Here is a 16166-nt window from a genome sequence, read left to right on the forward strand (position 1 = left end):
CTGATGTGTGCAAGCGAAAGTTGCAAAAATGTTTCACACATGGCTGCTCTCAACTCTTTATTCATTATTTTTCATGCGATTATACTATGCCAACATCTATAGTCAGGTCGGTCATGCACACTGCAAATTTTTTTCTTTTTAGTTCAAAGGTAAGTAGGCATAATATATGACCTCACGGGCTTCACTCTGTGACTAATTGTACCACTTTCTGCACATTTAATCCTAGGTTATATCATGGCATCAGTTTAACAAAACAACCTTTGGTCCAGTGAAAGGCTTTTTTAATTTGAAAACTTGTAAGTGCGAGTGAATAGTTTTGAGTTTTTTCCTCCTCTGGTTCAGTTTAATGAAAAAGTTACTTTGAGCTTGAAGTTTTTGAAGCTTTTTGTGGACTTACTGGCTTTTTGAATTTTCAACTTGCAGAGCAGTGAGATATGAAGGATTAGAACTTTGTCTCATCACTTTTGATCTTCTTGTTCCACACTCTGTAGCTCCAGTGGCTAGACCAACAATTCATATGGCATTCGGAAAGTGACCTATCTGGCACTCTGTAAAGTACAAACTTGTCAAAATTTTCTTGGGATTTTTGTCACATGCCAGGTTACCGCAAACTGCAAACTGGAGGCCCCATCGAAGAAAACCAATCCGTAGCCTAGCAGCAGGCAAATTCGTGCTCTTTTGCATTGAAACATCAGGGCCTTGTAAGGTCTGTGTAGCCTCTTCAGTAGTAAGTGGATCGGAATGTGTTGTATTCAGGGTTTCACTTGCTGACCAATTTTTAGGACTCAGCGGGACCTGAAAAATAGCGGGAATAATCGAACAGTCCGAAAAACCTGGGAACTTTGAAAAAAAAAAAATCAGTTTTTGTAAAAAACAGCTTGAAAAATTGGGAATACTGTCACTTCCTATGTACGTTCTGCATAAGCGATCTTGTATTAGAACCCATCAGTAGGGTTCGTCATGTCTGCAACACTCCTCATGTCACCTATACCAAAATGTATGAAGCCATTATGCATCACACCGTGCAGTGCATCCCCCCCCCCCCTCACTTTCTGCCCGACACGTGAGGTGAGGAGAGCGCAGTACATGAGTAGTGGTAAAGCAGGAGCAGCAGCGTGAATCCCGAGCAGTGCGAAGCGCGGTATATAATCATATCACTGCATATTCCTCGTTCCAAAAAATTCACTAAAACAAAAGTGCCTTCACGTTGAGAAACTTTTGTCCCAGACCATGACTAACCTAGCCGTTTCCAAGCCAGAAATGAGCAAATCGACCTTGAAGATTCACAACCACTGAAATGGACTTAGTGGCATCGCTTATGCATCACATCTCCCGCTTTTTCCACTACCCCTCTACCCAACTTGAGGTGCGTTTTTAAAGTCAACGCAAAGCATCGTGGAAAAATCATCTGCCAGCTACTTTTGTTTACAATTTCCTCCCACTCTTTGCCGGCGTCATTTATTCACTAATATATTAGTGCTGCCACATCACACATTGCACAGTATCGCCGTAAATCAGCGCTTGCTGCGTATGTGCATGTCGTGAGTGCAGAAACTCACAATCCCGAAAGGTAAGCATGTTCTGTCGTGGTTAATATGCCGACGTAAGCTGGCTGCTCTGCGTATGCTCTGCAATCGGCTTCACGTGCATTTGAACTAGTTTAATGTATCTGTTATCATATATTTGTGTTTTGCCACATTGCGAAGTGCTGCAACCTGCACAGTTAGGCGGACGATTGATGTATTTTCCTCACACCGTGTAAAGGCTGTCAGTGGGCTAGCAAACTAACCATATATAGGGTGCCTCAGTAGAGCGCACCAAAGGAAGATGCATAGAGGCACCTTAGCCATACATGCCACTGTGCGCACAGCGCATCTAAGCGCATCACAGTGCATACTCATGAAAGCCTTGTACCATTTTCATTATTTTCGTTGCACTTCATGTGAAAATGCCATGTCACGAAGCAGCACACAGCCGACGTCACGTTAGTCTTGCGGTGATGCAGTACAAATAAATTGATAAAATAAGCAATATGAAGACAGGGACTACCATTAAGCAAGCGAACAGAGGGGTAAAGTTGGATTCAGAAGTAACGGTAAAGAACACTTTTCCACGATCCTTTGCGTTGACTCGGGAAACGCACCTCACCTATTATCTACAGGGCGCACTGTCTATGCGAGTTTCTGTAGGGTTTCTCATATATATTTAGAGGGGAAACTGGCAGCGCTGCTTGTCATCTAACAACGGCATGCTGGGTAGATGAGGTTTCGTATTTGGCCTGGCCAGTGTTGGGACAAAAATGTGGATTTTGCTGCGAAAAAATTCGCCGCGATACTAGCGATACAGTCACTAGATCTAGCTGCCGTAGCTGCGATGCTGTACACTGTGTTCAGAATATTTATTTTTACAGTGCTCTTTAATTTAACAAATTTGTCATAAGTGAACATTTAGAATTAGGCTTGTGTGGATATTAGCAAATATTTCCTTTGAGGTTTGCTTCAAGAGAAGTATTGCGATGAAAAGCACGTTTTCAACCCAGCACTAGTCAAGTGAAATGCTAAACCATATCTTCCCGGAATTGTCAGGGTGGATGAAAATTCCTTGAAACTCAAAAGGTGTCCATGTGCTGTGCAATATGTTAGTGCACGCTAAAGATCCTCAGGCGGTCGAAATTATTCCGGAGGCCTCCACTATGGTGCCTTCCTTGTTTCACTCTTTTTCCTCTTGGCATGGTTGAGGTGTCCACCAGGAAGTGAGATAGTTACTGCGTCCTTTCTTTCTTCAAAAAGCCAATCCCGCCCGCGCCACACGTGGCGGCATCATCTGAGCTGTGGCTTCGTGTGCCCTTTATTGTGGACCAACTCGACGGGAACGAAGAACATACAATTATTTCAAATGTCAGAAAAGTGCAGAAACTGCCAAACCTAGCCAAGCTAGTCCGTCCAAGGCAGAGGTGGTAAGGATGCTTGCTCGTGTCTATGTTAGGTTGAAAAATCAAACTTTTGGACTCGCCGCCGTCCGCATTTGTGTCTGAAAGTGGCTGTTGCAAGAGGCTCCCATGGATGGCGCTAGCCATCAGCGATGAATTGGAACTTTAGCGATCAGAGCAGCCACGAGCAGTGCACCAAGCACATGGGCCATCAGCTGCCATCTTCCTCCTTACCGTCATATAGACACGTGGCAGGAGATGACTACGTTAATATCGTCGCCTCTCAAGCTGCTGTGCAGCAGGCCCATCGCTGTATCCCCTAACCCTTAGGTTGAGAGTCAGATACGTTATCGCTAGTCCACACGAGCACTTTCGTACGGCTTGGTTAAAGTGGGGCTTTATATGTATGTCGTACAGTCTTTCACATAATAATTGTGATTGTGAAAGAGGATGCAGTGTCTGCGTGGGCAAGAGGACCCGCTCTCGCGTCAAACCCTTAAAGGCGGGTCGTAAGTGTCCCCACAATTTTATCCGAAAAATTGAACATTTGGACTCTGCCGAGTCCAAACTATTGGTCACGAATATGTACAATTGGACATATCTTTACCTATCTTGTGCAACTGCAGACTTTTCTGTACGTCAGTGCCTTATGACGAAGCGAACTTGCGAAAAGGGCAAGGTTAAGTGCAGGCTCCCAAAGCGTGTGCCACTGGGAATATCATCTGCAAGGTTGTTCCATCGGGTGCTTCTTGAACCAATCTGCCAAAAGTGGCTAGTGGGTGGAACCGTTTGTTCATTTTTTCACACTGTTAACAGCTGATCGAGGAATTAAAATTTTTAAATAGGCCAGGCATGCTTAAATATGAGATAACCCAGTGCAAGGATCTTTCTTTTCTTTATGCCGTGAGTGTTTTATTAGTTTTGAAAAAGCTGTCACCTGTACTGGCCGCTAGGTTGAGATCTCATCATCATAGATCCGCACATATATCTTTCACTGATGTGTTGCTCGATGATATTCCTATAATTTGTCTTGTTTGATACACATGGGGCGGCATTTTGATGGCTGCTGCAAGCTGCCAGGAACACACTGTGCAGAGGAGCTGTTATGGCAATGCTGCAGCTAGGAAATATTACATTTCAACACAGCGGATAGTGTTGATAACAACTCTTTCTACAGACAAAAGCATTCATGCCAGGAACTAAGAAACTATATATCCATGCTTTCAGTTATTTTGTGTTTAAGCGTGCTTAGCCAATTTTAGACTTTTTAACGGTTGCTGTAATGGGTACATATCTGTGTGCGTGCATGCATGTATGCATGTGCATGCCATTACTTGCTATTCAGACAGATTGCTTTGAGGCATTTGCATGTGATGACATTTGTGCGTATGCTGCTGGTTTGTCTCAGAAGTGATAATAAGGACTAGCATCCATAAGAAGGCACAACCTAGCAGACGATGCTTCCAGCTGTGCGCGTTTTGTGAGCATGCAATTAATCTTGACCTTTTGCAAGTGCACTCCATAATAGTGTGCTGACGCGGCAGTTGTGCTAGCAAGCGAGTTTGGCCAGCAGTACACGTTACTACGAGGTGCGCGACGGTTCCTCGATATAGTTTGAAATACGCAAGACCGAATTCTTGGAGTCTAAAATGAGCAAGTATGTTTGCTCACAATCTTGACAATCTTTAAAATTTTAATATGTGACTAAAAGGATTGTTTGTACAAGCACGACAATAGTTATTTCAATCCATATATTTGTACACCTAGTTTCATAGGAGGACAACAGTGACAGTGTAGGTTTTTGCAAACTGAAATGCCAGAACTTGCTCATAGCTTTTTTTACTCTTGTATAAAAAATTAGTCTATTTGTAAAATACGTATTTTTTTTAACATATTCAGGGGTGGATTTATGGGCGTCTCTTGGTGGTGCGGTTGGTAGGGGGCATTAATATTTTTTATTTAAGTGAAATTTATTGCCCAGGGCATCAATGATGGGTGAAGGTGTGATGAAAGATTTAGTAGTAATTAAATGAATAGAAAAAGGCTAGCTGATTTGATGAAGTCCAGTAGAGAACAATGGTACGGTCCCTGCGTCCAGGCAATGTATGAAGCAGGGTTGCTTGGTGAAAGACCTGCTACCATCAGGTGCCGGATCCTTGTAGGCTTGAGAGCTAGGCAGTCCCACAGTAAGTGACGAATGTCGGCCTCAATGCCTCAATTCTCGGTACTGAGGCCTCCTCCGAGTGATGGAAGGTGTGAGGGCAATCCCGACCCGGATCCTCCTAAGCGCAACCTCCTCTGCACGGGTAAGACCGCGGTGGAGGGTTACCGCACACGGAGGGATGAGAGCACGTGTGCAGCGCCGGAGGAGTTCTTTTTTTGATGCAAGGAGGGTAAAGTTGTCCAAATGAAGGAGCCGAGGTAGTGATGAGTCTGGATTTGCAAGGCGAGTCGCTAAATCTGCCTGCCCTGAAAAAAATAGGGTTTCGCATGGTTTTCCCATAGAAAATTTCTCACTTGGAGGAAGGGGGGGTGAATAACTACTAGAGGCCATTCAGGATAATGACACAATACACTTTAATACAAAGTTTAGCTATAGGCAGTACAAGTCAGGCAAAGTTCTTGCATCTGTCCCCTTAAAGGAACATTCAGGACAACTTCCATCCAGTTATTGTTCTTTGTAAAATTTGATTCTCTGGCTCCATCTGGGTTTGTTCACATTGGTCAAGCACCAAAAGGTGCATTAACGGCTGAGAAAATTGGAATTAAAAATTTTTCTTGCTACTCGACTCAGACTCGTTACGTCTATAGCCAGTAGGGCTGGTTGCCATCGTTTTAAAGGGAATGGCCTGTGGGGTCTGCACAAAATAATTGATGTTGACACATGCAGTTTACTTGTAAAATTGGGCAGTGATGGTGACACTTGTATTTTTTTTTGTCTTTTCTAATTATAGAAGCGCCCTTTTCGGTAGAAGTTGCATCTTTGTGATTAAAACACGGTACCTATCAATACATTTTGTCCTGAATGTCCCTTTAAGCTAATCAACAGTGTGTTATTAAGGAAAAAATTACAGGGAAGTGAACCTTTTGGCACCATGCGCTAAAAGCTACAAGATTGTGGGAGCATTTCGAATGTCACGAGTAGAGGTACAAGTTTATTATTGCATTCATAAAAACATTTTTTTTATCATTATCAATGATCGCGCTTCGTAAGTCACTCCTCAGGCTATTTTGAACTTGGATTCTCATTGAGTGTCACTGGCTGACCTTTCCGTGCATAATTCTCTGCAGGGCCTATTCGTTCCATGTAAGCGCAGAGGGCCAGATGCAGCCAGTGCCATTTCCACCAGACGCCCTCATGGGTGCCGGCATTCCACGACATGCACGGCAAATCAACACCCTGTCGCATGGCGAAGTGGTGTGTGCAGTGACCATCTCGAGCCCCACCAAATACGTCTACACGGGTGGCAAAGGCTGCGTCAAGGTTTGGGACATCAGCCAGCCTGGATCCAAAACCCCTGTCTCACAGCTGGACTGCCTGGTCAGTTTGGGCTTAAGACTGCTTCTCAGTTACCCTTTCTTGCAATAGTGTGGCACCCTCTATGGAGCTTGCGAAAATTTGTTTGCTGCACTAAAAACTGGCTGAAAATGAATTCACATGAGCTCCCCTGTGCCCACCACTTGCTTGTTTCCCTTCTGCAAGGCGCCAACTGTGCATGTGTGCAACTGTGCAAGTGGTATAGTTTCTTTGCAACTGTGCACAAAGTTAATTTACACAATTGTGGCCTTTTATGGAGGGCTATTTGTGGCACATGTAAAGCACTACCTGGCTGGTGGCCTATCATCAAGTATGTGATGGAAATAGGCTGGCTGTGTTGTATTTCTTGTCTTCTGAGTTAAGTGACTAGGATGTGCAGCAAAGAGCACATGTGAATGTTGCCAGTGGACTGACAGTGACAGAAATGAGCGCATGCAGGCAATACAGTTTAGAATAGCGGCTCAAGGAGGAATTTCTGCCTCTATTCAAACATCCGGTAGTTTAATGCTTCACCTCATTTTAGCCTTTTTTTACTGTTAGCTTGCTGTAAATAAGTTTAGTTCCCTCAGTTTCAGAAATATACTATTCGAGTTTAACATGGCTTCAGGAAATCTTAGCCAGCTTAAATTGTTATTTCTTTGTGTGTTGCAGCAAAGAGACAACTACATCCGCTCTTGCAAGCTGTTGCCAGATGGGCGGACACTTATTGTTGGTGGTGAAGCAAGCACTATCTGCATCTGGGATCTAGGAGCGGTAAGTGTTCTGGAAAAAAAAAAAAAAGATAGGAACACTTGTCTAGTGGTATTGTGTATTGTTTCTTGAGAAATAATGGTTTGAAGTGAGGTTATAAAGTGAACCTGTTTTATCTTCCTGAGCATTGTATTGCGTGATTTGTTCTTGCTGCTCACAGAAGGGGTAAGATTTAAAAGAATGCGAATAAATTGTGAACGTGCCATGTTGAGTGACACATTTTTAATCTCGCCTCTGCAGGAGAGGAAGATCCAGCTTTGCTGAACTAGCTATTTAAACTGAAGAAGTGAAAAAAAAAAGGGGGGGGGGGGGGGGGGAGCAAGAAGTGGCCTTCTGTTGGTGCCTACTGAATCTAGCGAAATAATTAATTAATTTTATTTTCTCCAGCTCATCTGTAGCTTAGTGCACTTTCAAGTAGCCTGGGTTTATATGCCGTGTTATTTCAGTTAAAGCTCTTGGTAGTACAGCGTACGATGCTTTTTTGGGCTGCCAGAAAAAGTACTGCTTTTCCACGTAAAAAGTGAGAACTTCTCCCCTATAATGGGTGAAGCGTGTGTTGAACTGTGCTCTCCTCGCCACAGCCAACCCCACGCATCAAGGCGGAGCTGACTTCGAGTGCTCCGGCATGCTATGCCCTGGCCATCAGCCCCGACTCCAAAGTGTGCTTCAGCTGCTGCTCAGATGGGAACATTGCCGTGTGGGACCTGCACAACCAGACACTTGTCAGGTACTAATGAGCTTTTTTACGCTGCTCTCATTTGAGGTGATTAAAGCTGTCCCTCGGTGTTCGTAAACTATCTGGCCGAGTATGTCGTGAAAAAATCAACCAATGGGCATACCTTTTTTTCTTTGATGGATATGGTGTGGGGGCAGGTATTTTGTAAGTGTTTATATTTATTGCAATTCAGCCACATTTTATTTATCATTGGCATATTCACTGTTCAAATGTTAGAAGTACATTAAGCTACCATTAAGCCAAACTAGATTGAGAAAAATTTTGACTTGTACTAAAACTTTTTCATTTCTTACAGACAAAAGTGAAAAAAAAAAAAATTATTGGCACTAACTGTTTCACTTTTCCTCTTTGGATAAGCTAAACATTACGTGCTGACTTCTACAACTCTGCGTACGCATAGTGACAGCATGTATGAGGTTAGTTAATGTGCACTCTTTGAGATAGGAAAGAGCAGTGAAGCCTAGTGGAAATCCATAAACAAGAAAAGGAGAGGCATGCATTGAAAAGAGTTCTGATTCCTGGGATTCTGTTTCTTCAACAGCGACAATTTTTGTGCTGTGTTAAGTGACAGGAGACTGTAACCAGGCATTGAGAATGCGCCCTTTCAATGTGCAGGCAGTTCCAGGGGCACACAGACGGTGCAAGCTGCATCGACATATCGAGTGATGGCACGAAGCTCTGGACTGGTGGCCTAGACAACACTGTACGCTCCTGGGATCTCCGAGAGGTGAGCTCTGCTGCATTGGTTTTTGTGGGGTGCACATAATAGTGTTTGCTCTTCATTCAGAGACAGATTGGCTGTGGGGTTTCACATGAGGCACACAGTCTGAAATATTGAGTGTAATCATGACGCATTTGTTTGCTGATTTTAGTGAAAAAGTGCTGGTTTTAGAATTTTACTTTTTAGTTTGAGAGGTTCAAATGAGCACTAATCGAGCTGTATGCTCACTTTGGTTTTAAAGTATGTACGTAAAGAGAGCATGTTGTCTGAATGTCTCATAAAGTAGGGTTTTGTTTTGCAAACTCAATACTATAGCTTCTTGTGTGGGCTTTGAGGCATATGTAAAAGCAGGGGTCCTCAATCTTCTTAGCCTCGGGGAAACACAGTGGCGTTGAAAACCTCGTGCGTCTTGGCTTCCATTTCCTCCTGCCTAACATCAATGCAAAAAAGAGCTTCCAGGCATGTGGCCCTTTAAAAAAAGTGCTTCGATTCAATTTATAATGACTGGCTGTATAGTGGAACAGTCTGCAGTCAGTAATTACAGTTCTGTTAGCCTCCGAAATATAGGGGGTGAAGGAAAGGTGGGGACTGAAGCATGCTTGTCTATAGGTACTTGGGAAACCTAGAAAGCACTCCAAAGAATTCAGATGTTCCACAGAGCCCAATTTGAGAAACCCCATATGTTAGAGGACACTTTGTGACTTCGATATCTTGGGTCGTGTTCTATAGCAAGTTGATTTTCTGCAGTATGGAATGCTTGTCTAGTGCATTGATAGCAGGCCTGCGTGGTGACTGCTGCAAGTGGTTAATGTGAATTTTCATTTCTGCTGACGACTCTAGCTGCTTGAGAATCATAGTGAGATAACAGAATAAAAATATCTAACACTTGAATTATCGGCTAGTGCCACTGTTGGAAGTCCTCTAGAGGTAATTTCAGTTGTCAGTGTAGCAGCAAGGCGGTAAAGGCAGCTAGCGCACATCTAAATATCACGTGATGATTTTGTGTTCTTTTGTCATTAAATGCAGGTATGTGGATACCATGTTATTTAATATATGCATGTATGTGGATATCATGTTATTTAATATATGCATGAGCTGGTGGAGTAATGTAATGCTGCGGACTCTCGTTAATTCAAACTCACTTAGTTTTAAACTTGTGGTTTATTTGAACTGGAGCTCTGACCCCATCATCATGAAGTGTATTAAAAATGCTTCCAACTCCTAATACTTTGAACAAATTGACAGCAACTTTGAACAATACCTTGAATTTGAATTATTGAGAAAGTGCCATAGTCACAGACATCCATTTTTCAGGTCGTGAACATCTCCATGCCTTCAAGTCGGGGACATTTCTGAGCTTCATTGGCTTATGCATGTGGTTTTGATGCTTGCACAACCACTCGTTTGATTTGAAGGCTTGCCGAATATTTGGAATACACTTTGCATAGCAGCCCATCTGATGGCTGTTTTTGGTGTTGTCGTCTTTGCAGGGGCGGCAACTGCAGCAGCACGACTTTACGTCGCAAATCTTCTCGCTGGGCTACTGCCCCACGGGAGAGTGGCTGGCTGTCGGGTGAGCTTGCTTTAGCTCTATGTGAACCATTTTTTGATGGCCAATACAAAAAAAGGATAATGACGGGCGTTTTCATTTTGCTGGTAACTCATACAAGAAGGGAAAGGCTGGTCTCGAAACTAACTGTAGAGAAGAAGCCTTTAACTTCTCTTGGAATGCTGCATTACCGTCATTGTCTTCTATGCTGTGCAAGTCCGCAGGGTTGCAGTACAGATGCTGCCAGGAAAAAAAAAAGTAAAGGAATGACAGTGGTAAAAGCGTCTCTTGCAGTGTTTGTTCAATGAGTTTGCTCCAGTCACTTCAATCCATCAACTGTGATGTACGTAACCATGTAGATCTGGTAGTACAGCTGTGTGCAGGACAGCGCAGATTTTCTGTGTTTACTTTCTGCTACCCTCCTTTTTATTTTTGTGCTAGGAATGCTTTGGCATGCTCCCGCAGCATCCAGTTCAAGCTGATACTTTACCTATTCCAGATCTGTTTTCACCAGCCTCATATTTTTTTGTCTGATTTATATTTGATTGGGCGAGATAAGTGAGTAAGAAAATTCTATTCTTCCTCTTGGATGCAGGATGGAGAGCAGCAATGTGGAGGTTCTGCACTGCAGCAAGCCAGACAAGTACCAGTTGCACCTTCACGAGAGCTGTGTGCTGTCACTGAAATTTGCCTCGTGTGGGAAGTGGTTCGTCTCCACGGGCAAGGACAACCTGCTCAATGCTTGGAGGACACCCTACGGAGCCTCCATCTTCCAGGTATAAGCCCGCAGTGATTGCCTAGACAACACCGCTGATAGCTTAACTGTATTCAGTGATTCACTGAGTGGTGCAATTCTTTTATCTTCCATTCTCTACTTCTTCTGGTTATGCCGTTAAGCTTAATTATCTCATTCTTTGAAACAGCGATTTTGGCTTAAAAGTTTCTCAGTATCTTACCTAAAAGGTAATTACGCATACCTTGTGTAGAGCTTTGAAGAAAAGAAACGTAAGTTGAACGAAGGCATTCAGAACGTTGTCACTTGCGCCCAAAAATTCAACACTAACCCATTGAATCACAAGATCAATGCAGATCCTTCGTAATAAAATTTCTTCATTTCACTGCGTGCTGTTGCTTAATCATGAATTTGGAGCTGTACCGCTGTGCCTTTTAAGAGAACGGAATCATGTCGCCGATTGTCATTGTGATAAAATTCACTCCTTCCTGCTAGGATTCTCCCTGCGCAGTTCTCACTGACCTTTGTGTCTCTCTTTCCCCCACACGCACTTGTCTCCAGTCTAAGGAGTCCTCGTCTGTGCTGAGCTGCGACATCTCCTCCGACGACAAGTACATCGTCACCGGCTCGGGAGACAAGAAGGCCACTGTGTACGAAGTCATCTACTGATTGCCCACCGAGCCTGATTGTTCCTAATGTGTTGATCAGCACAAAGTCAGGGCTGCACACAGTGTACAAAGCAGAGGTCTCTTCTCTGCCCTTTTTCCTTGCTTTGGCAAGAAACTGTTCATGAGGCTGCTGTTAGTGCCGGTAGCACGGAACCGGAGACTCTCAACATTGAATGTTAGTTTCACAGAGACTGCACTGTCGGCACTTTCAAGACAACCCATGTGCTGCCGCTGCCAGCTCCGCATGTTGCAGCCGTTGTGATTGTGACCACTTCACTGTTCCTACAGCATTTGACATTGACACAGTGGCTGAGAGCACAGAATAAAGTGCTTATTTGTTGCAGCGATTAGTAAAGGTGCTGTGATAAGCAGCTTCTGGTAATGTGGCAGATAGCGTCATTTATGCGAAGCCTTTTGCCACCGTGCCCACACATCTCGTCTTAATTCAGGTTAATAAGGTGCAGAGTTGTGGGCATTATTTGTTTCAGTTTGCTGCCTTGATGATAGCGTTACATTAGGCAACTTCAGTTGGCTAGAGTGTGAAATGGAGCTCTTTCGAAGTACGATTTGTGGAACTCCCCATGGGGCGGCCTGATTAAGCCAAAACTTGTAGGCTTGCGATGTCTGAGGGCAGTAGAATTAAATGTGTGTGAGTTTCAAACTCTGAGATGGTTGATAACTGCTCTGGCACCTGGCAACAAGATCAGTGAAACAGATGCGTTGACGAAAATGCATGCACATAACTATCTGAGAGATAGATGAGAAGCTAAAGAAAGTGGTACATTTCAGCACCTCTGAAGTTAATGGTGGCTTCAGATGTGCAGCGGCTTTCATGAGCTGCTCCTAGCTGATGCCTCCATTCGTTAACCCCTTTAAAGTGGTCACAGGGAACAGCCAGGTTTCAAAGCAAGGTTTCTCAAGTTGTACCATCGAAGAGCTCCGAGTGTGAAGGGCGTCATGAGCATTTAATTGCCGGTTAGGTGACATGTTTAGGACTGGCGTGGCCAGTTAAATCGCAGATGGGCATCTGCCCCATCACATGGGAACATATCGGTAGGACAGTGTGGCATGTTTGGCTGGTTGCTTCTTTCATGTAAAAAGACAATTTACCCACAATGCTGCCTGAAACGCAGGAATTTGATGCTGTCAGTGAACTGCACACGTCTGCTAGGTTAAAGCTGCATGCCGAAAGAAACCCTCGTGAACTACCTCTTCATTACTATAGGCCAGTGGCTGCATATCACACTGTTCACTGACGAGGACACTGTAAAGACCATTTTATGTCCCTTTCCATCTTATCAGAATCATTATTGTGCATGAGGGCAGTTCACATAACATAAGAAATTGGCATCAATTTTTATAAACCTGGAATCTTATCTTTTTCCCTGTTGTCTCGTCAACAGGTGGGAGAGATGGCTTGATGCTTTCGTCTGGTTTCTTTTTTTTTCTTTAATAAATAACTTAGCAGTAGCATTAGATGTCAGCTTGCATTGCCCCATGGTGGGCTTGTCTTCGGTGATGCACCCTTCTGGTTGCATTACTGTCCTGGCATCAAGACATTGTGACATCACTTCATAGATCACGATTTTGGTGCATGTGTGTTTGTGTGCTTGTGTGTGTATGTGTGTGGGCTCACTGAGGGCAGTGAATAGCATGGTGACGAGTTGCTATTGCACCTGCACTGTAAAAAGATGACAGAACATTTCAAGTGCTAACTTGGCTTGCTGAAGATGTTTTTGTTAAAGTGGGTCAAATGAATTGACCAGTCGTGTTCTGCACTCTTGTTGAATTGCAAATGATGGGCTCAGAGCAAGGGTTTGATGTCAATGCAGTGAAAAGAAATTCACTCTTTGATGCGTCCTTGTAGTGGATGGACATCATTGCCAACGTGTTACCCTTTGGGGATGTGCAACGTTTGTATACTGTGTTGAACCACATAAGAACCTTGCGGCCTTGTGGACAGTGCCATTGTTGCACCATCTGAACAACTTGCTTGTTTTCTTTTTTTTCATGTGTGCCGTCTTGCTGATGCCTGACGAAGTTGTAGAAAATGCTGAGATGTACTGGAGCAAAATCTGTGTTGTGAATTTTCTGTCTTTTTTTGGTGGCTTTGGGGAGTCATTGCAGTTTTTATTTCATGTTCCAGGAAGGCGAGAACCGAGTGCTAACATGTCATTTTTGCAAACTCTTGAAGGTTATTGAGAAGCATCTGCGTCAGTATTGCAACAGAATGATTTTGGGTAGTTGGATACAAAGTACAAAGAAAACATTTTCTTTCGCAGCAGTTCGTAAACAACCAGTGCATATGGCATGACACACGGAAAAAGATAAGTGTCAGGGTTGGGAGTGACACATGTCACGATTTGAGTGGAACATTTCTTTTTTTTCTCCTTTTATGCTCATCAATATGCATCTAGTCTGTTCAACTTGCAGCTTTGTTAGGGCATGGAAATTTAATGGTGGTACATATATGCAATTTAAGAACAATTTGTAGTGATGCTAAATTGGGTCTAGCTTGTGTTACTAATGATGTTATAAGACAGTGTTAGGACAGGGTTTGACAAAGAGGGCACAGCATGAGCATATGGTTAACAATTGACCAGTTATTCATCGTAAGTCATCTTCTATTGGACTGCCTCTACTTGCAAGTCTTCCTACCCAGATCCTGAAACGCTGTCCCCATTGAACCTTTTCAGTGTTCTTTGGAGAAGTGGCTTATTGGTTTCCCCATACTCAGAGTGTTAAGGCTCTCATCTCATATCTGGGAAGTTCAGCCAGCTGTGATGAACACAGCCAATAATGGTTTCTATGCTCCACCATCAGAAAATTCACAGTATGATGTTTTATGGCTTTCTTTAATGTTTTGCCCTTTCTGTCAAGTCCTATTCAGGAGTTGTCTTTAGATCACAACACTACACCAAACAGCCCAACTGAGAACTTTTGTCCAGTTACTGAATTCTTGCATAGAGTTATTGTGGTTAAAAGTCAATACAAAAGATTTCTTGAGTTATAAATCACACTTTGTCTTCATGAGAGCAATATTGGTTTGTATTGAGCTCGGTGATGTTTCATAGGATGCTTTCTTCAGTCTCTCAGGCTCTGAATTTTGTCTTTACATTTTTGACTGCTTCATGTGGCAGCATCGTTGTGCAATGAAGAAAGAAGCTTGATTGCCAACTTTAATTTACATTTAGTTTTTCCTGATGTTAAATGCGTCCAAATTGTGTGAAAAATTGAGTATAATGTTGCTGTTTCCATGACAGTCGTCAGCGGTAGAGAAGCGGGGTATGTTCAAACATACCCACCGTGAACCGTGATGTTTGTTTTGGGTATACTGCGAGTAGCATACATAAAAGTCAAGTGTTGCACTTGCTTAGTATGGAACATCCTGCTCCTTGGTTTCCATGATTGTTGTGCAAAAATTTTAGGTTGTCATTCAAGTCAGCAATCAGTCATGCTGATGACAAATCATTATTTGTACATAAAAGCAATGCTTTTGATGCTATTATCAAAGCTAGAAATTGGTTGTAGGTAATATAGTTTCAAGCTTGTACTGTGTGCATATTTAACTAGGAACATTTGCAGGAGGACAGCAACACAGGCAGAGGAAAGTGCCACCTTTTTATGTTGAGTGACTTGCGTGGCTGCTTTCAACTCTGGTCTCGTGTCCACGCACAAATGTGCGCACAAAATACTGTATTGTAAATAGCCCCCCCCCCCCCCCCCCCCCCCATTTTTTTGACACTTGATGTAAATGAAACGGAGGCATGTTTCTGCCTCCTGTATTTTAATTTTACAGCTGGGATGCTGACACTACTTGGTTTCTGTAAATATGATGTTTGGTTTCATAAAATGTGTTTGCACAAAACCAGATCTTGTCATCTTTATTGGAGTATTTCATCATTTCATCAAGTATCTCATCATTTCCTGCATGAAACCGGTATCTAAACCACAAAGAGATTCTTGGAGCTGCGCTGTGCAATCATTTGGTCACAGCACCAACAACTGTCTGGTCAGTTGCGATTTTCAAGGATGAAGCTTGTGGTTAATATATTTAGTGGCACATTGCTCCAAAGTTTACATTGGTCAGGAGGCCTTGGCGAGTTATGTAGGCACGAGTGGAGAAAACTGAAGGCTAAAACGTGTGACAATTTGGCTTCTTGATTTAGTGCGCGCTCGTAACGCCTTGCAAGTGCACATGCTTGCTTGGGTGTGTTGTGCAGGCCCTGAGCATCAGTTACTCGCTGTGCACGCTATCCGTTTATGTTACGTTTTTACGTATAAAAGCAGGCAGTTTAACCGTCAAATAAATCTGCACACTTCCTATAAATAAACTGATTTCAAAAAGAGAGAATGGCCCATTTGCAAATCAGTTTCGGATTAACCTGCACACCCGTTCCCAGCTGAGATTAGAAGTTGACTAGAGCACATACCCACGCTGAGCGTTGACCAGACTTTGGCCAATTGGCAAATTCTCCTCGCGTGCGTATGTGCCATGTCTAATGAGGTCAAGAACAAGAAGTAGAAGGAAACGTACGAGCA

At 43.3% G+C, this 16166-nt stretch overlaps 1 protein-coding gene across 6 annotated transcripts in view; it reads left to right on the forward strand.

Annotated features, from left to right (window-relative positions):
* LOC144121288 (transducin-like enhancer protein 4) overlaps positions 1-15497 on the forward strand; it is a 67118-nt gene extending 51621 nt beyond the window's left edge. For all 6 annotated transcript variants that reach the window (XM_077654409.1, XM_077654411.1, XM_077654412.1 and 3 more), the window contains 7 exons: positions 6221-6470; positions 7119-7220; positions 7799-7944; positions 8569-8680; positions 10165-10247; positions 10819-10999; positions 11518-15497. In XM_077654409.1, the coding sequence (XP_077510535.1) occupies positions 6221-6470; positions 7119-7220; positions 7799-7944; positions 8569-8680; positions 10165-10247; positions 10819-10999; positions 11518-11625 (982 nt within the window). In that variant the 3' untranslated portion in view covers positions 11626-15497. The remainder of the gene's footprint in view (positions 1-6220; positions 6471-7118; positions 7221-7798; positions 7945-8568; positions 8681-10164; positions 10248-10818; positions 11000-11517) is intronic.
* The last annotated feature ends 669 nt before the right edge of the window (positions 15498-16166 follow it).

Source organism: Amblyomma americanum, chromosome 2 (genome assembly GCF_052857255.1).
Source record: "Amblyomma americanum isolate KBUSLIRL-KWMA chromosome 2, ASM5285725v1, whole genome shotgun sequence".
In the NCBI taxonomy this organism is placed as follows: domain Eukaryota; kingdom Metazoa; phylum Arthropoda; class Arachnida; order Ixodida; family Ixodidae; genus Amblyomma; species Amblyomma americanum.